We start from the raw sequence: 18,430 nt of genomic DNA on the forward strand, positions 1-18,430 counted from the left end.
ACGCCGCTCAGCACATACAGTGCTCCAGACGACCTGATCCTGGAGGGGGCGCCTCTGATAAAGCAGAGCGCGTCTAACCGCAGCTCTCTGTCTGTAGCCTCAACGATGGCATATGCAGCAGCCCAAGGCACCAGCGTGGTTGCCCACAGGGAGTCCAAGGAGGACGTGGGTGTTGAATGCAAGGTGCGGGCACGGATCCCGTATCCAGGCGGGCACTTTTACCTGCACCTGTTCCACAACAGCGAGGACAATAAGGAGCACCTAGCGATCGTGTTCGGAGACGACGTCCGCAGTGCCTCGCTGGAGTCCGTCCAGGACGGCGAGAGCGAGATGGACCGCAAGATCCGCGGCGCCAGCACAGGTGCCGAGCGGCAGGCTATCAGCAAGGCGATCGCCCGCAGAAACACGGCGGGTGCCTCGGAGCCGCTGCAGCATCCGGCATTTGAGCCGGACGCCGAGGATGCGTTCGGGTCGAGCCGCGTGCCAATCGTTGATGCGCCGCTGGTACGCATCCACTCCGAGTGCTTTACGGGCGAAACCGTGTCAAGCGTGCGGTGCGACTGCGGGTACCAGCTGGCCGAGGCCATGCGGCTGATCCAGCAAGAAGGCCGCGGCGCCATCGTCTATTTGCGCCAGGAGGGCCGCGGCATTGGCCTGATGGAGAAGCTCAAGGCATATAACCTGCAGGACATGGGCCACGACACCGTTGACGCCAACCTGCTGCTGAACCACCCCGCCGACGCCCGCACATACGGGTCCGCCCGGGCCATCTTGGCTGACCTGGGCATCAGCAAGCTGAGGCTGCTGACCAACAATACCGACAAGATCCGCCAGCTGCGCGGCAACAAGAGCGATCTGGACATTGTTTGCCATGTGCCCATGTACCCGCGGTGGTGGGACGAGGATGTTGAGGATGAGTCGTCGTATTCGCGGCACCTGGCACTCAAGAAGGATGTTATGCGGGAGGCTGATCGGTATTTGAAAACCAAGGCGGAGCGCATGGGCCATATGCTGTCGCTAGAGAGCCACCATGCTGCGCACCAAACTGGTTAGAAATACACGGCCAATTCCTTGCTAACATCCTTTTTGTATTTGTTTCACTAAAAAAGAAAAATAGAATTACTCACTGATGCCTGTGATGTTCCCAAAAGGTCCTGTGGGCGCAGCTACACAGTCAAAAATGAAGGCTAGCTTTTTTGCAAAATTGCCATCCGTGTTCTCCAGTTATCTAATTCTTGTATATTTACCATAGCAATAGCATGTCAAAAGTCTGCGAGTACTTTCTACGCGGAAAATGCAACTTTGGCGACCGCTGTCGCAATGAGCATCCGCAGGGCAACCAGTCAGGGTTTGGCCAGTCCGCTGCTCAGTCCCTCATGAACCGGGGACAGAGTACTACAACCAATGCGTTGGCTGGCATCGGCTCGGGTGCATTTGGTAGCAACACGCAGTCTCGAGGATTCGGGGGCAATGTTGGAGGCGGTACATTTGGCCAAACAGGCGGCGGTAGTGCATTTGGCCAAGCACGCAGTGGTAGTGCATTTGGCCAAGCAAGCAGTGGTAGTGCATTTGGCCAGACAGGCGGCGGTAGTGCATTTGACCAAGCACGCAATGGCACGTTTGGCCACACAGGCAATGGCAGTGCATTCGGGCAGACAAGTGGTGGCAGCGCATTTGCCCAGAGAGGTGGCAGCGGAGGAGCGTTTGGGACTACAGGAGGACATGCGTTTAGTCAGACTGCTCAATCAAAGAGTTTTGGCAATACTGGCACGAGTGCGTTTGGCCAAATTGCCTCTCGCACCTTTGGCAACACCGGCAGCACTGCATTTGGAAATACAGCCAGCACTGGTAGAAGTGCCTTTGGAAACACTGGTGGAGGTGCATTTGGAACCACCGGCGGTAGCGCTTTTGGAGCCACTGGTGGAAGTGCATTTGGAACCACTGCAGCGACCGGCGGGGGATTCGGGCAGTTTGCGCAGCAGCAGCAACAGCAACAGCAACAATCAGGATTTCCCACACCACCCGCGAAAGAACGGCCCATTGGCACCTCAACAGCCGGCACAACCGATGAAAAGCTCTCCAAGCTCTCGGACGACCTGCTGAAGAAAATTGCGTCAGAGCGGCCCAATTGGCGGATCAGCAGCTTCGGACCCATCAGCAACGAGCCGAATATGCTCAGCGGCATGGACATGTCTCCCGAAGAGGCACGGCTTGAGCACATGCTTGCCAGGAACTCGGGGACCGTTGCCCAGTATGAACAAAAGTACGCGCAGCTGGAAAACACCGTGTCGCAGGCACTGCAGAACATTATCAAGGATCCGGCGACCGCTGTGAGTGATTGGGTGAAGAGTTCGGGTATGGCCGTGAGCCAGGAGGCACTTGCCAAGAGGAACCTGCCAAAGGACGCCTCTGCCAAACAGGCGTTTGGCCAGTCGACCACCCAGTCGGCGTTTGGGCAAACCTCGTCTGGCTCAGCATTTGGGCAGATCACTACTCCACGTGGGGCATTTGGCCAGCCTTCGTCTGGCTCTGCATTTGGTCAGTCTGTTGGTTCTGCATTCGGGAACACCACACCCGCAGGAGCCTTTGGCCAGCAGAGCGCATTCGGACAGAGCGGTGTTGTGGGGGGATTCAGCAAGCCTGCTGGTGGCGCGATGAATATGCCGTCGTTTGGCAGCACGCCTGAGGAGATCAAACGCAACACCGGCCCGTCGCGCGAGTTGACGGAGGCGGAGATCAGCAGCTTCGAGGCGCCCGACTTCAACTTTGGCGAGATCCCCGAAATGCCACCCACCATCGCGCTTCGACAGGGCTGATCAATGATTTTTAATAAATCAGACGTGCGATCAGCGCCTTGCAAATAAAAAGCATAAAATCGCAAATTTTGTTTTCTTCTCTCGTTTTGTTGCAACCCACAGTTCCTTAGCCAACTTTTTAGAATGCGCATTTACACAGCCGACGAGTCCGGGTTGATAAAGACTGTAACGATCGATCCCAAGGTGTCGCTCCTGGAGGCCAAGGCGCGGGCCGCAAAGAAAGCCAAGGCTGACGCCAAGGCACGGGCCAACGCCTCCAAGGCTGGCACCAAGCTGCCCACGGAGGAGGCCAGCCTCGCCGGCGTCGCTATCAGCACCCTCAGTGGCACTGTTCAGCGCGATCTGGGGATTGCACACATGAGCGAAATGACATTCGGCAACGAGAGTGCTTTCATCGTAGCGCGACAGAACGGATCTGTAGACGTGATCTCGCAGGCCACGGGCTCCGAGCTGTATTCGTTCAGCGAGCCCGAGTTTTCACAGAAGCTGAGCATCAAGAGCAACGGCAAGTTCATCACCAGCACACAGTACGTGGGTGTGGGTGCTGGCCCAGACCACTTTGTGTCGTGCACAAATCTCGGCCAAGTGCGGTACCAGTCGTTTGCAGGCAGCTCGACACTGCTGAAACTGCCTGTGGATGCGTGCCACATGCGCACGCATTTGAGGCGTCCAAGCATCCTCGCAGTCGGCGGGCGCGAGCAGGAGCTGACGGTATGGGATGCAGAGACACTGGAGACAAAGAAGCCGGGCGAGTTCTCCAAGGCTACCAGCGCGCCTCTGTTCAAATCCAAGAATGTTGCCAACGATAACCTGGATCTGCGTGTGCCCGTGTGGATCACTGACATGCAGTTCACCAGCGACGACACGTCCACGATCGCCGTGGCTTCGGGCTACAAGCACATTAGACTGTATGATACGAGAGCGAACCAGCGGCCAGTGCAGGAGTGGAGCGTGTCAAAGCACCCGATCCTGCACTTGCTCAAGTCGCATGTCAAGCCCGAGCTATTCTTTGCTGACAACATGGGCAATCTGCAGCAGATGGATATGCGCAAGGGTAATGTGATTGGTGGATACAAGGAGATTGCGGGCGCGGTGCGTGCCATTGCACTCAGTGAAGACGGCTCAAAGGTAGCCGCGGCCGGACTGGACCGGTTTGTGCGTGTCTACGAGACCGGCGGCACTAGGGCAATGCTGCACCGAGCATATGTAAAGCAGCGGGTCACAGGGCTCGTGTATGACTGGAGTTCCAAGGATGTCAACTCTGATGAGGAAGAGCAGCAGGAGACCGAGGCTATCTGGGACAGCATGCCGACGGCCGGCGACAAGAGTTCGAAGCGTAAGAGGCGGACATCCGAGTAAAGCAGTTTATTCGAAGTTGATAACTCTGAAGATAGCTAGAAATGAAATGAAATGAAATGAAAAATATTGGAAAGAGAGCCTACTCGTCCTACTCGTCCTTCTCGTCCTTCTCGTCCTTCTCGTCATAGTCCTCGTCATCCTCGTCATCCTCCTCGGACTCGACGTCAGCATCGTCGTTCTTCTTGGCATGGCTATATCTGAGGGCCTCCTTCTCCTGAACTCCATACTTGCCTGCAGAAAAGTGTGCCGCTGTGCCCAGCACCGACGAGCACAGCAGACCCGAGACCAGCCTTGCCTCTTCCTCGCTCAGATGCGGCACAAGATTCAGCACTGCATCCAGCAGTGGGCTGAGCGGGAAGCCCGGCGCATGCTCGACGAATGACCAGGCATGGGTCGTCAGGATATACCCGACAGTAGCAAAGAACGACAGCTTGGTGTCCAGCGAGAACCCCTTCGTTGCCAGAGCCGGCGTGCGGAAGGTCCATGAGTGCTGCGAAATTTGCAACAGGTCGTCGATGATGCCGCCGCCAGAGCCCAGCACGGTTCCCACAAACACCCATGCTACCAGGGACTCTGCCACCGGCTGCCCGTGCATTGTCTTACGCACGAGGTCCACCCCCGCCGCAGTCACGCCGTACCCACGCAGCAGCCCGTCCACACTCGCCAGAAACACGTCACTCACTGGCGACGTCCGCCGCAAAAACTTGTATAACAGGTCACCGGGCATGTACCCTACGAGCAGGTACATGCCAGCATAGACGGGCACCGACAGGCTGTTCTCGAGCCACGGCTGCGTGCGCCCCAGCGCCAGCGCCGTCAGAATGGCTCCGCCAAACGAAAAGGTCAGCATGGTGAGCACCTCTTGCACCAGAGGACGCCGCCCGTTGTAAAGCGTCGCCTTGCGCACCTCGTAGGCGATGCGGAGGGCGTGCAGGGTCATAAAGATGCCCACTGGCAGGAGCGGCTCGCTGCCGCCAACACCCCCGACCCAGCTCTTCTGGAGCAGGGCTAGGTACGACGAGGCCACCTGCTGCACTTGCGGGAACCCGCCCAGAACGGATGCACGCTGCGGCAGCTCCTTCAATGCTGCGTTAGACATGGCTTCAGATAGAGTCGTTGCTTGCTTGTGTTCTTGAAAGGGTACGTGAATTCGTAGTCGAAGCGAAAAGTGGGTGGGAGAGAAGAGGCAGTACCTGAGGTGCTGATCGCCCTGCCTATAGTGCGCAAATAAAGGCAAGGCGTGCTACGCCACGTGATCTTAATGTGATTTTATGCCTCTCGAAACGAGCCTTGATTCCGTGGGCAGGCAGAGCAGCCAGGTCATGCATCTAGCATTCTGCCAGCGCTATACGGCGCTTCCTGGCATTACTGCTCTCTTTCGCTCGCTGCAAACTGTTTTCTTTAACCACTTTCTTATTCCCGGCTCTTTTGTGTGCGCGTCGCTCTCTGTCTCTCACTTTTCTTCTCATTCGCTGTCTCTCGTTCTCAGCACTTGCTCAACCCTTTCTATAAAACACTATACAGGCCATGAAGCTCCTGCCGCTGACGCTCGCTCTCGCCACCTCTTTGCAGACGCTTGTCTCGGCTACTCCCGTGATCCCCGACGCAAACCTCTGGGTTATTGAGGAGGCCAGCGGCATATTCTCCTCGCTCAGCTTCCTGGTGCGCGGCGGCGATGAGGACCTAGGCAAGAACCGTACCCTCAACGACGTAATCAAGGATGTCAGCCATGAGGACGACCTCGTGGATATCAAGTACGTCGATATGGACCCAGAGTACCCGGTGCGCAAGACGCCCGTGCATATCAACGCCCAGGCGTACGTCAAGGACCGGATTGAGGCCGCCACTGCCAACGTCAGAGTCAAGTACGGGTTCATAACGCTGCTTAACCGCAACTACGACTTGTGCGAGGAGCTGAAGACCAACCTGAACAAGACGTGCCCTGTCGACGAAGGTGTGATTGAGGTCAATGTCGACGTTGATGTGCCGGGCTTTGTGCCGCCAGGCAACTTCTACCTCGAGGCAAAGGCCTGGCGCAACGAAGACGAGAAGCAGATCGGCCGCATTACGGCCAAGGTCCACTTCTGAAGAAAGGGTGCTGACATTTTAAACTCGTAGACCATTTTATTGCCGTGCTGTTTTCTATATCTGCCAAATCATATACTATCCTGCTTGTCATCCTTTTGGTGGCGGTGGTGGTGGAGGTGCTCGGTGCATACCCTTGTCGGGATGCTCGTCATGGAAGCCGAGGTTCTCCCATCTGTCGCGGTCCATCAGTTTTCTACAAGAGAGTCATGCAATAAGTGGCATCTGCTGCTGCATCGCTTTACCGTTATCAATGCGCAGTTTCTTTCTTACCTTTGCATCCGGCACTCGAGGTAGTCTTTGGACAGCGGCTTGCATAGCTGGCTGCTGCCGCGCTTCTCCTGCAGGCAGTCGAGATACCTGCTCATAAACACCGTGCACTCGCCGCCATGGTCGAGCGGGAAACTGCCGCGGTCCGGTGGCGTCGGTCTGAGCGTGCTCTGTGGTGGTCCACCAAAGCTCATGGTTCGAAGGGGTGTGTAAAGATGCAGAGTCAAAAAGCGGTCTCGCTTGGAATGAGCTCAAGACCAAGTGTTCAGATAAGGCCACGACTACTTCAACTATGGTTAAATTGTGTTCAAAAATTTCTTAATTTTATTTTGGCGAGTCACCTCGGCAGCTTCTAACGCTTGTAGCGCTGTGCTTTTTCTTCTAGTTCCTGCGCTTCTTGTGCTTTATCCTGGCACCGCTGCCTGTCGGCACAATCACCTGGTCATCGGTAGTGGTGATCTTGTTGGAGGTCTTTTGCAGCTTGGCCACAAAGAACCCGTCCATGTTGTGCGCGTGAGGGTAGAACCGGCGCGTCAGCGACAGCGAGCTGTTGAACGTGTGGCCGCGGAAGCTCGTGAACCCAGGACGGCCAAAGTCCAGGCCAGTGTCAACCAGCTTGACATTCGGCCGCTTGCCCAGCGCATAGTTCACAATGGCCTCGTTCTCATCGACTGTAACCGAGCACGTCGAGTACACCAAGAATCCGCCGGTAGGCGAGTCGGCGTTGACTGAGTCAATGGCCGACAGAATCAGCTCTTTTTGCAGGTGCGTCAGCATGGTGAAATCATCCTGGCTCTTGTTGATCTTGACTGATGCATCCTTCGAAATGACACCCGTACCACTGCACGGCGAATCCAGCAGCACACGGTCGAAGCCGCCCATGACACGGGGGAACTCACGGCCATCGTAGTTGCAAACCAGCGTGTTGCTGATGCCCAGGCGGTGGATGTTTGCCACCAGGGCCTTCTCACGCTCCTTGTTGGCATCGTTGGCCACCACCAGTCCGGTGTTCTTCATCATTGCTGAGCAGTACGTGGTCTTGCCTCCGGGGGCAGCCGACATATCCAGCACCTTCTCGTTCTCCTGCGGGCCTAGCGCCATTACGGGCAAAAACGACGACGCCGCCTGGATCATATAGTGGCCTGCCATGTACTCGGGCGTAGCACCGACAGGCACAGGCGAATCAAAGATCGTGAGCCCAACCTTGGTCCACTTTCCAATCGGATCGAGATTGACACCACGGTTGATGAGTGCCTGGGCCAGATCACGTCGCCGCGTCTTGAGCGTGTTGGTACGGATAGTCACGGGACGCGCAGTCTCGTTGGCCTCGAAGAACTCGACTGCCTCGCTTACCGGGAAGATCTGCAGCATCTTGTCCATCAGGTACTCGTTGTACCCGTAGTAGAAGCACATATCGCGCTTTAGCTGCGTCATGTAGTCCTCACGCGACCGCTCCGGGTCACGCAGATCCGCAAAGTTGTTGAGTACACGGATCACCTCCTGGATCCGGAGCTGCACTTGCTGGAGATCCAGGGGGGCCTCCTTCTCAGCCTCAATCTGCTCGGCACTCGGCAGAGTAAACAGCGCACGCTCTCCCTCGGCTGCCTCCTCGGCCGCCAGCTGCTCGAGCTCGGCCAGCTCCTCTTCAGCCTTCTGCTGTGCCTCCAGAAGCCGCGACCGCTTCTCCATGTCGCGGAATGTCACTGGCTCACCGTCTTCGTCGGCTGTATCGAACTCGTCGTAGGACTCCATACCACCGGTCTCAGAATCAGAGTCCTCATCGTCAGACTGTAGCAGAGCAATCGGCTCCTGACGCTCATCGTCGTCATCGTCACTGTCAAACTCGCTCATAGACGCGCCATCATCTTCACTGTCAGACGCCATCGGTGCGTTGTCCCATCCATCGTCCGGCGCTCCCTCAAGGAGCACAACAGACTCGGCTTCCTCCTCTTCTTCTTCCTCTTCCTCCTCGCTCTCGGGCTCAACAACCTTGGTCTTCTTTGCCTTGGGCTTGGGCTTGGGCTTGGCAGCCTCTTCATCACGCTTGCGCTTGCTGGTAGCTGCCTTGGTCTCTGCAGCACGCTTCCCTGGGGCCGTCTTGCCCACATTGGCTGTGCGCTTGCGCGTCTGGATCTTTTCGTGCCGCAGACGGTCGTGCAACACCTTGGTTACTTTGCCTGTGGCCCGCTCCTGCTCCAGCGGCAGAGGCACATCCTGCTTATTCTTTGCGCGGCGACCCATGGTGCAAGTATACTGATGTGTAAAAGTAAGTGTTTGGAAATAAAACTGCAGAGACGAGAAACGGCTTTCCACTGACCTTGAGTGCAAAGCACAAGCTTGCACACTTGAAGAAAAAAACAGATCAAGTTAATTTTTTCATGGGCAGAATTTTCCATGTCTAGATCTATTAGCAGCTGGGATTAAGAAACATAGGTGTTTTTGGTGCAGTCCCAATATTGGCTGTGGATTCCCAGCAATCCGGTAAACATTGCTTTGACATCACAAGGGTCTGCAAGCCATGTCTCAGGGGGTTTGAAATTTGCTTTTTGATGATACTAGACATACTAGAATTGCTCTGCTCACGATGCGAGCTCGGCTGCTAGTCAGCATGGGTTGACACGTCGATAAGGGCATCACGGCGAACCGATCATTTGAACGTGTCGGATGGTTGTTGGTGCAATGGCGATCATGGACATCTCCCACCTTGGTGGCCTGCTCAGCGCAGGCGCTCCAGCGCTGGTTCGCTGCTGCTGGCAGCAGAATCGCCTGCTGCTGCACGCCTCTTGCGCGGCCTCTTTGTTGCCAGGGTGGTGCCAGAAGCATCGGCAGCAATGGCCGTAGAACGACGGAACCGTTCAGGAATACCGCCTGAATCAAAGAGTGACTGGAAAACGAGTCTGAAGTTTAGAGCTGCTGCGAGATCGCGGTTCAAGAGCCGAGACGAATAGGCTCGCCTGTATTGTGCCATGGCCTGCTTACATGACTCGCTTGTACAGCGGAGAAGGCCATGGCACTTCACAGTTGGGTTCTTCGATCTCTGGTAGGGCCGCGGGTTGGGAACATGCCGGAATGTCTGCAGCGACCTTTCGCAGCAGAACGGACACATCGACGATGTCCGGAATTCGTCGATCAGATAAACTTCAAAGCCATGGTGCTTGAACTTGTCGCGCCATCCCTTGCCGCGAATCGGCGCATGGTATCGGGCCATCGGCGCACTCCAATTGCCCATAATCAGCACTGGATCTGGACCGAACTTGCTCCGGAGTTTTGCGGCAAGCCTGTGGTCTGCACGGGCCTGGTTCATGAATGAATCAAGACATAGCTTGCGGTGAAGCGGGTACACCTTGGGACTGGTCCCGACACCCGGATGGGCCTTCCAGCGCCTCTGGTGCTGCTTGTTTGACTTAGTGGGCTGCTGCTCTGGTAACCTTCGCGCTGTCATCGTGTTGGCATAAAACGGTGCTAGGATACACCGCACAGATGCACGGGCAGCAACGTAGGCACGGAATTTTGCTGGGCTAAGGGTCCGGCAGCAGTGCTTGGAAAGCTCTGCCTCTGCTCTGCGGACAGCATCTTCTGGGACTTGATCCTTTGTAGCCCGACGAATCCTGTCATAGTGGCGCAGCTTGAGCTCCTTATTGCGCTGCTGCCGTGTGTAGCGGTAGAGCATCTTTTCACCCTCTTTCCCATTGCTGCTATTTTCGTGCATCATGTACAGTAAATCGCCCCGACCTGGATCGATGAATACACAGCGGCCTTTCAGATTCTGTAGCTCTGGCTGTGGGATCTGGTGGATATAGCGACAGTCAGCTATAGTACTGCCTCCCACAGCACCACCTCCTGCAACATCGCCTGTAGCATCGCCTGTAGCATCGCCTCCCGCAGCATCGCCTCCCGCAGCATCGCCTGTAGCATCGCCTCCTGTAGCATCGCCTGTAGCATCGCCTCCTGCACCATCAGCATCTACTGCAGCACCAGCCTTAGGTACCTTGTCTTGTAACAAAATGCATATCGTTACACCATCTGTTGTCGCCATCCCGTGGAATTTTCTATCACCATGCGCCTTAAATGGCTTTGATGTTAGATCTGCGACCCGGCCCCATACATCCCACACAGATTGTATGATCCCTTGGACCGGGTCGTGTGCACAGACTGGGGGTGCTGGTGCATATGCATTGTTAAGTGCTGCAACAGTGTCTGCTGCTGCCGCCGATGCAGCAGCAAGCGAATCAGCCGCTACTGCTGCAGTTGCTGCAGTGGCCTCTGCTTCATCTGATGGCATCTTCGCTGCTTCGCGTGCAGCCTTCTTGGCCAATTTTTCGCCCTTTTCTGCTGCTTTCCTTGCCTCTGTTGCTGCCCTCTTTGCTGCGTTGATCTCTGTAACCTGCTCGCGTGTTTTTCGAAACAAACATCTGCTTGATTATTTGCTTGTCTAAGCGCACATGGCCTGGGATCCATGATGTCCGCAGAGGCAAGCATTGAGGGGGAGACTTGCCAAGCTGCTCACTCTCGATAAGCTGGCATAGGCGAATGTATGCACGCAGATGCTTAAGTGGATTTACCTTGGCATCATAGTATCGGCTGTCTTTGGCGAATCTGTACTTGGCACCATAGGCATTATGGACTGGTGCCAGCTTGTTGTAGATTGCAAGCATCGGTGGGGTGAGCACACTGAGGTCAGGGTGCCTAGAGGCAACTGCCTGGCGGAGCTTCTGTGCAGGTGTATAAATACACACTTGACATGCATTATTGAACTCAGCCTTGGACACATTGCCCATTGTACTGTGCAGTGTGTTTTTGCGGCTGCGAATATCAATCAATTTGGCCAGAATCCGCTGTAGGCAAGTGCCATAGTGCAACACAATGTTGTTCTTGTATGCTGTTAGCAGCTCGGTATCCACGTATGTTGCTACCTGATTCATTTCGCGTACGCCATGTAGCTCGATATCGCCATTATGTAATAGATAATCATAAATACGATATCTAACTACATCACCGAAATCTGCGCTCGACAGTTCTGGCCGGTCCTTCCGGTTGACGAAATCCTCGGCAGATATGACAGTCTTCGCCTTCAGGTTGCGATAAATAAATAAATAAATGGAACGAAAAAACCCCTTTTTCACAAATATTGCAGGGTCAAAGGCATCATCGTCAGCTAGTTGATGGAGTAATATCCATCGTGCAAGCATGTATGTATGCTCTTTGATGATATTGACGCTGTGTACAAATTGCTCTAGGCGGGGCAACATAGAATCACGGAAGCCAATACCACCAAGTGATGTCTTTATGACAGTAGTGCTGCGGGTAATATCCATTTGAGAAGTTCAATAGGCAAGTAAGAAGAGAAATGATGCTGTTCAGTTTTGCTGTATTGTGTATGCATAGCATTAAGAACTTTTTATTAAAAATGATCTGGCTTGCATGGTTCTTGGGGCCCTTAGCACTGATACAGTCTCTTGAATCAGTCTATACATACTGGGTCCGTTGTGACCCAAATACTACCGCTTACGCATGTTCATAAGACAAATTAATTTATAAAATAAACCCACAAATATTGCATAACCACCAGAAGAGCTATATGGCCTTATTCAATAGGTGCTCATGAATAAATATCCTAAGAGTGTTGCGCAGCCGGTGATGACCACCATGATGCCACTATGGAAGTTATCAGGCCGACCAACAATGAGAGCAGCTCTTGCGCTGAACCAATGGAGATATCTAGTGGAGGCCTGTGACCAGTACAATACCAGCTTGTCGCCCTGGTTTCACCGATGAGGTCAGATGCCGCACAATATCAAGAGGAGTTTACGGAGCAAGTCGCCCAAACTCGTGTTGAAGCTTAAAAGTTTTTATCTTTTAACCAATTTAAAAGGTTCTAGCGGACGGTCGGACACTTTTTAGACTATAAAATCTTATATATAGGTAAAGATTATTGCATCCAGTACTGCTGTATAGCTTGTACAAGTCATTGTCGCACATTGGTAGAGTTTAAACAGCGTATGGCTAAAGATTGCTCTAACATTATGAGAGCCAGATGGACCATGCAGCACGTGTAAAAGGTGTCCAAGGCAAACGGCAAAAAAGTCTCAGCATTACCAAGCATTGGTCCTGCCTTTCTTTTAGTATGTCCCTCACAGCTCGTAACCCCATTAGCAATTGCACCATGAAGTTCACTGCTATCGCCTTCCTCACCTCGGCTGCCCTTACCCAGCAGCAGCAGGCTCCCGTGCAGCGCATGCAGAGCGCTCTGCCAGTCCCACCCACGGCCAAAATTACCTCCAATTCGAGATGCCAAACATCCAACCCAGCATTCCAATCCCAAATGTGGAGACCATCGATCCTGTGAGGTCAGTTGTGGCCCACCTGGCCTCGTTGTTTGACTTATCGCACATTTCCAGCGAGAATACCAGCAAGCCTATAGTTGCCGAGCATATGTTTGATCCAGCCACTCGCAAATTCACTCACTTATCGCACAATATGGTGCAGAACGGCGATGCGTGCTACGTGCCGGTGTGCCCAGTCGATACGATTGTGCCGACTGGATCGTCAGCTATACCAGCCACTGATAGCTGCCAGTACCGTATTCAGCTGCTGCCTGTGTCGCACAATGCAGCTGGCCTGATGGCCAAGGTAATGTGCACTGCCTTCAGATTGCTTATGCGTATTCTCACTCCATCACCTTCCCCTCGAATGCCCAGTCAGGTGCCACCATGCTCTTCTTTAGTAGCCAGCCCCGAGAGCAACATGCACCCATCACTATTTTCTCATAATCATGGTTTTTGCAGGTAGTGCGCACTTGAATTCATCTGAATAGCCACCTGCCATTGCAATGTGCTTAGGACTAGGAAGCATGTGCTATAAGATAATTGTATTTTTTTGTGCACCAAGTGCTCGGAAAGAAGGGTTTTTCATATATTTATGCGCGACTACGCTCATACTGGTCATTCCACTTGACAAACACGCCAAGATCCTTTGCGGCTTCGAATACAAACGACATGTCACGCAGATACTTGCGGCCTGCCGAGATAATATCGGCCTTGCCCTGCTCCAAAATCTCGTTTGCCTGTCTGCCGCTATCGATGCAGCCAACAGTGCCGACAAGAACGTCGGGCACAGCCGCTTTCACAGCCGCTGCATACGGGACCTGGTAGCCAGGTGCATATGCGACCTTTTGACGCGGGTCGTTTCCAGCGGTCATAATGTCAATGAAATCGGCGCCCTCATCACGCAGTGCTTTGGTCAGCTTGGTGGCGTCCTCGACACTCCAGCCGCCCTCGACACAGTCGCTACCTGCAATACGGACAAACAGCGGCTTCCCCTCAGGAAGCGCCTTGCGTACCTTGCGAGTGGTCTCAACAAGCATACGGATGCGGTTCTCGAACGAGCCACCGTACTTGTCGGTGCGCTGGTTAGACAACGGCGAGTAGAACTGGTGAAGCAGATAGCCGTTGGCACCGTGGAGCTCAACAAAATCGAACCCAGCCTTGTCGGCCCGGTCAGCTGCATCAACAAATGCCTGCTGAACATACTCGATTTGCCTGACGGTCATCTCCTTGGGTGTCCAGTACTTGGAGTCATAGGCAATGGCTGACGGGCCATAGACATCTTGTGGCCAGCCACCTTCAGTTTCGTCGACTGTGAGGGTTGGGTGCTTGCCGTACATCCTCAGAGGGATTGTACTACCCTTGCGACCAGCATGCGCAAGCTGGATCCCGATCGCAGTGTTAAAGTTGTGCGCATAGTCGACAAAGCGCTTGAGTCCAGGAACATGCTCATCCTTCCAGATGCCAAGGCAGTCCGTGGTAATGCGGCCCTCAGGCAAAACTCCGGTAGCCTCAACCACCACCGCACCGGCGCCGCGGATGGCGAGCTGACCATAGTGCATCAGATGGAAATCATTGGCGAAACCGTCCTTGGAAGAGTACATGCACATCGGGCTGACCCACAGACGGTTTTTGAACATCACGTCGCGAATCTTGAGAGGCTGGAGTAGAAGAGGCAAGGGATTTGGGTTCTTGTCAGAGGCAGCAACTCCGTAGCGGACATCCATGGCAGTAGGGGCAACAGGCGTAGCTGGTGCTGGGTCCTGCTTAAGGTCAAAGGTGGGAGTGCTTGGAGTAGACATAGCTGGAAGTGGTTCAGGCTGATTCGTGGTATTTCAAGGAGTTGTCGGAGCTAAAGGATAAGGTGTGACGGCTGTTATTTTGTAACGAGGTGGGTCTTGCAATTGAGGAGGGTAGGCACTAACTCTTTTATACGAGATAACTATAAGCATACTTACTAGTAAGTCTTGGCACTTGTTTCAGCAAAATAGACCCGCCTCTGCTTTGAACGGTACCGGCGTTAGCCACCGAAGGCACTCCGACTCCACAACCGAATGTAGGACGGTGCTAACTATTTAATTGGTTGTCCAGAAAAGACCGATATTTAGCTCAATGATAGCTTGGAAATTAGTGAGCTGGTTGAGCCATTCGCACTAACAAACTCTAGGGCAGCGAGGTATTTGTCAGCGGTAGTTTCATTTTGCTTAACAATCAACCGTCACTCGCAAGCTGAAGGATTGTTCAAAGAGCTGAATACCATTTGTAATTTCAAGTTCAGTCAGATACAGCACTAGGAGAGTTTGTAATAAAATTGAAAGGGAAATTGGTAACAGCGTGTATAACATTAGTAAGATAATTGTAGTTACTGAGCGACCACTGGCAACACAAACTGAGGTCTTGTTGCGCGCCCGATGCGGCTGTCCCTGACATCGACATGTCAGCCGAATCAGGTGACAGAAATCCAGGCGCCAACGAGAGCCCCGCTACAGCCTACGATATGGAGGTAGAGTCTAGCCTCTGATAAGTTGCACAGATGGCAGTATTAAAAACTCCCCTGCGCAACTCGTCTATTCCCTTTTCTCTCTTTTCTTCAGTATTAAATATACATTTAAAAACCACTACACAGTCGACCAACACAACAGTCTGACTAATCAGGTCACAGCTATTAAAATGCACACTTGTAACCTACCAAAGTTCGGTTTGGTGCCACAAAAGTATTTGTAAGGTATCTGAAGAAGCAAGACGACATATTTCTTGACCAGTATTGTCTCACCTGCATAGTCGATTGCACAGGCGTAAGGGAAATCTGGATATTGTCATCGCATACGCTGGACAACTGGCCAAGCTACCTTTAGCACCTCTCCTAATTCAAGTAGCCTAGCTAGCACTCAGCTAGAGATGTTGACAAATGGCATACTGTATTACACTTTGTCAGGTTAAAGCCCCTCGGTCAGGGCATAGGTGAATGCTACTTGAGAAACACTAGACAGTAAAACTATTGTGCTCCTCTGAATACAAACCATTAATAGAAATGTAGGAGAATCGCCTCCTGCGTTAATGGACACACCAAGCAGACAATAATCTACCGCTTCGGTACTATGAGTCTACCTTAGCATATGGCCATTCGTATGCATACGTCGCTGCGCCCCTTTGCTTTTGCATTATTCACATTTATTTTTCTTACAGCAAGGAGTCGACATCATGTGACCGAATCCAAAAGCTAAAAATATGGCTCGCAGATGCAGTCTAATAATTGCATCAATCCCAGAATTCAAGCCCGAGTCCTCGAAGGCAGTTCCTACGAGCCATATTTGTTTTAGCTAGTATTTATTGTTTCTTCTCAGGCTTAAGCTGGTAGAATCCCAAGATCCGGTTACTGTGAATTACATGGCTTTTCATCTCGTTGTTTCCTCTTTCCTCTTTTCTTCCCTCGTTAGCCTTCTTTACACCAATATAATACTTGGCTCTCTCGTTTTCTGTTGATACTTAGTTCACGCTACCAGCATATTCTTGGACCGATTCACCGCTGTTTCGAATATCTGTTCCAACTAAAAACGAAAATTACACTCATATCTACATATGGTATTTTTTCGTTACTCGTTTCTTGTTTCTTTTTCTCTTGCCCTACACCACCTACCGTGTGCTCTAGACCTACAACAGTAAGGAAACTGCTGAGGCCTATGCCTACACTAGCGTATGTTAAGCTATATAGCGCAGCCACTACACCCTTGTGTATGCATTGTGGCGTGGATCTAGGAATTAGGATGAAACATAGTACAATGTGTTCTCAATGGCTGACTGCAGATCTTGTTCCAATCCATTTGCATACACTACGTTGTTATTGAGTGAATTAGGAACCTAGACTATCCAGTTAAGAATGGACTGGATTGGTGGACTCTTACGATTGTGCTATGTATTTCAAACATGGTATTCCTTTCAAGTACAAAGCCTATATAGTAAATGCAGATCCTAGGTACTACTATATATCACTGAAGTATATCCTATGCTGTATTTCTGGGTTCTAGTGTTTACCATCCTAGTCGATATTTCATCTAAGACTTTCATATTCTAAGCAGCCAGCATCCCCACAGCTCTGTATCCAGCAACAGGGGCTCCTAGATTGCTCTCCAGGCGGTTGATTTATTGAGTGTCGGTGCCAGCCAAGGGTGGGTGGCATAGCTAAGGATTCTTCACTCGCAACGGGTATAGATAAATAGTTCTTGCCCGCTCCTAGCGGCAGGAATCCTACTAGTTGTGGTACAGCCCACTGCATCATTGTTGAGTATGCCAGCGATATTGGATTCAGGACATTTACTGCACCAAAATGGCTCCCATCTTTGAATAAACACACTCTAGACGCTGCGACTATAGGCCACTGGTCATTTTGGGTTCGCTTTGATTAATTGAACACATCAAGGGTAACAAAAAGAATCAGTAAACCTCATGTTAGCCGATGTGGTGATAATGCCAAGTATAAGAGCTAGCACAACCATTCAGAGTAGCATACAGACAGGGTCACTGAGCAAACAGTGGCATGGGTTCAGCAAAAAGAAAGGCAAGTGTGGACTGCCGGCGGATTGGGTGAGGATGGCAAAAGCAAAAGTTCCGCAACGGGGAATCGAACCCCGGCCACGACGGTGAGAGCGTCGGATCCTAGCCACTGGACCATTGCGGATTTGAGGCGCTTCTTCGAGAGAATCATCCCTCAAGCCGTTGTGTCGTGTCTGCAGCGAGCAGCATTTCCTCCTGGTCGGAGGTGACTGCTCCCACAGAGGGTTGGGGGGCATTCGGGCTTGCTGTACCTGCCCCTCTCGGCGTACTCGGAGAAGTAGGCATCGTCATAATAGTGTTTGGAAATATAATAAATTGAGGTCACAAATATGGAAAGTCTGTTCAGCGGTCGTCGGTCGTTCTCTGTCTGTCGTCGATGATGTTTTCTCTGTCTGTCTACAATCCATACCTTTTATAGTAGGATATTACCCCGCTCAACACGGCGACGTCGACTACATTTGTCAGCGTCGGGCACTTATGCACAACCATGGAAGGTCGCGACATACATACCACCCATATATGGCGTATCGGGTGGCGCAGTAGCAACCAGTCGTTGTCGATCACTCGGGCATCAGATCATCGGGCAATTCGGGGGCTCGACTCGGAGCTTCAAGCCCAGACGTCGTAGACGCACGACATCCACCAGGGCCAGCTGAGAACTCCGGTCTCTGCGAGGAAATTCGCTTGAAAAAGGTCCGCAGTCGGTTCCCGCTTACTACACTCTTGAATGGCGTTCCATCCAACTCTGACAGGAGGTACACATTCGGGTTCGGTTGCGCCAACACACGGTAAGGTCCCTGCCAGCGTGGCAAGAACTTCCTCTCCTTCGTCGTCATCCATTCGTTGGCCTTCAACAATACCAAGCTTCCCACATCATATGAGGTCTTTCGCAGCATCTTCGTTCGATCGTAGTACGTCTTGGCTTGTAGTCGGGAGTCATCAAGTGCAATGCCAGCAACTTCACGCATGCAAGTGCTCAACATTAATTGTCGAGATCGATAGGCAAGCAGCTCCTCGGTCGTCGTC

General features: G+C 52.7%; 9 protein-coding genes and 1 non-coding gene across 10 annotated transcripts; 5 read left to right on the plus strand and 5 right to left on the minus strand.

Moving 5' to 3' along the window:
* Positions 1 to 105: 105 nt before the first annotated feature.
* On the plus strand, positions 106 to 1,053 carry DL89DRAFT_275159 (uncharacterized protein; the record flags this gene model as incomplete). The annotated part of the gene is made up of 1 exon (XM_040889271.1): positions 106 to 1,053. The coding sequence occupies one exon, from the start codon at positions 106 to 108 to the stop codon at positions 1,051 to 1,053; it is 948 nt and encodes a 315-aa protein (XP_040742944.1).
* A 170-nt stretch (positions 1,054 to 1,223) lies between these two features.
* On the plus strand, positions 1,224 to 2,889 carry DL89DRAFT_173319 (uncharacterized protein). The gene has a single exon (XM_040883818.1). It carries the CDS (start codon positions 1,260 to 1,262, stop codon positions 2,814 to 2,816), a length of 1,557 nt encoding a protein of 518 aa, XP_040742945.1. The 5' UTR covers positions 1,224 to 1,259; the 3' UTR covers positions 2,817 to 2,889.
* Positions 2,890 to 2,906: 17 nt separating this feature from the next.
* DL89DRAFT_173335 (WD40 repeat-like protein) lies at positions 2,907 to 4,219 on the plus strand. The gene has a single exon (XM_040883820.1). The coding sequence runs from the start codon at positions 2,940 to 2,942 to the stop codon at positions 4,173 to 4,175; it is 1,236 nt and encodes a 411-aa protein (XP_040742946.1). The 5' UTR covers positions 2,907 to 2,939; the 3' UTR covers positions 4,176 to 4,219.
* Positions 4,157 to 5,326, minus strand: DL89DRAFT_268224 (uncharacterized protein). The gene has a single exon (XM_040887845.1). It carries the CDS (start codon positions 5,272 to 5,274, stop codon positions 4,264 to 4,266), a length of 1,011 nt encoding a protein of 336 aa, XP_040742947.1. The 5' UTR covers positions 5,275 to 5,326; the 3' UTR covers positions 4,157 to 4,263.
* A 376-nt stretch (positions 5,327 to 5,702) lies between these two features.
* On the plus strand, positions 5,703 to 6,467 carry DL89DRAFT_284520 (uncharacterized protein; the record flags this gene model as incomplete). The annotated part of the gene is made up of 1 exon (XM_040889786.1): positions 5,703 to 6,467. One exon carries the CDS (start codon positions 5,703 to 5,705, stop codon positions 6,261 to 6,263), a length of 561 nt encoding a protein of 186 aa, XP_040742948.1. The 3' UTR covers positions 6,264 to 6,467.
* DL89DRAFT_173353 (uncharacterized protein) lies at positions 6,126 to 6,814 on the minus strand. Its single transcript, XM_040883821.1, has 2 exons — positions 6,534 to 6,814; positions 6,126 to 6,456 (listed from the first exon to the last, which is right to left on the minus strand). The coding sequence occupies exons 1-2, from the start codon at positions 6,722 to 6,724 to the stop codon at positions 6,351 to 6,353; spliced, it is 297 nt and encodes a 98-aa protein (XP_040742949.1). The 5' UTR covers positions 6,725 to 6,814; the 3' UTR covers positions 6,126 to 6,350.
* On the minus strand, positions 6,528 to 8,808 carry DL89DRAFT_268225 (NOL1/NOP2/sun family putative RNA met). Its single transcript, XM_040887846.1, has one exon. The coding sequence runs from the start codon at positions 8,769 to 8,771 to the stop codon at positions 6,912 to 6,914; it is 1,860 nt and encodes a 619-aa protein (XP_040742950.1). The 5' UTR covers positions 8,772 to 8,808; the 3' UTR covers positions 6,528 to 6,911.
* Positions 8,809 to 12,818: 4,010 nt separating this feature from the next.
* Positions 12,819 to 13,319, plus strand: DL89DRAFT_317832 (uncharacterized protein; the record flags this gene model as incomplete). Its single annotated transcript, XM_040891091.1, has 1 exon — positions 12,819 to 13,319. The coding sequence occupies one exon, from the start codon at positions 12,819 to 12,821 to the stop codon at positions 13,317 to 13,319; it is 501 nt and encodes a 166-aa protein (XP_040742951.1).
* A 127-nt stretch (positions 13,320 to 13,446) lies between these two features.
* Positions 13,447 to 14,580, minus strand: DL89DRAFT_275161 (NADPH dehydrogenase; the record flags this gene model as incomplete). The annotated part of the gene is made up of 1 exon (XM_040889272.1): positions 13,447 to 14,580. One exon carries the CDS (start codon positions 14,578 to 14,580, stop codon positions 13,447 to 13,449), a length of 1,134 nt encoding a protein of 377 aa, XP_040742952.1.
* A 2,876-nt stretch (positions 14,581 to 17,456) lies between these two features.
* On the minus strand, positions 17,457 to 17,528 carry DL89DRAFT_t99. The gene has a single exon. It is a non-coding gene; the product is annotated as a tRNA-Glu (tRNA).
* Between the last annotated feature and the right edge of the window lie 902 nt (positions 17,529 to 18,430).

Source organism: Linderina pennispora, assembly GCF_002104995.1.
Source record: "Linderina pennispora strain ATCC 12442 chromosome Unknown DL89scaffold_8, whole genome shotgun sequence".
In the NCBI taxonomy this organism is placed as follows: Eukaryota; Fungi; Kickxellomycota; class Kickxellomycetes; order Kickxellales; family Kickxellaceae; genus Linderina; species Linderina pennispora.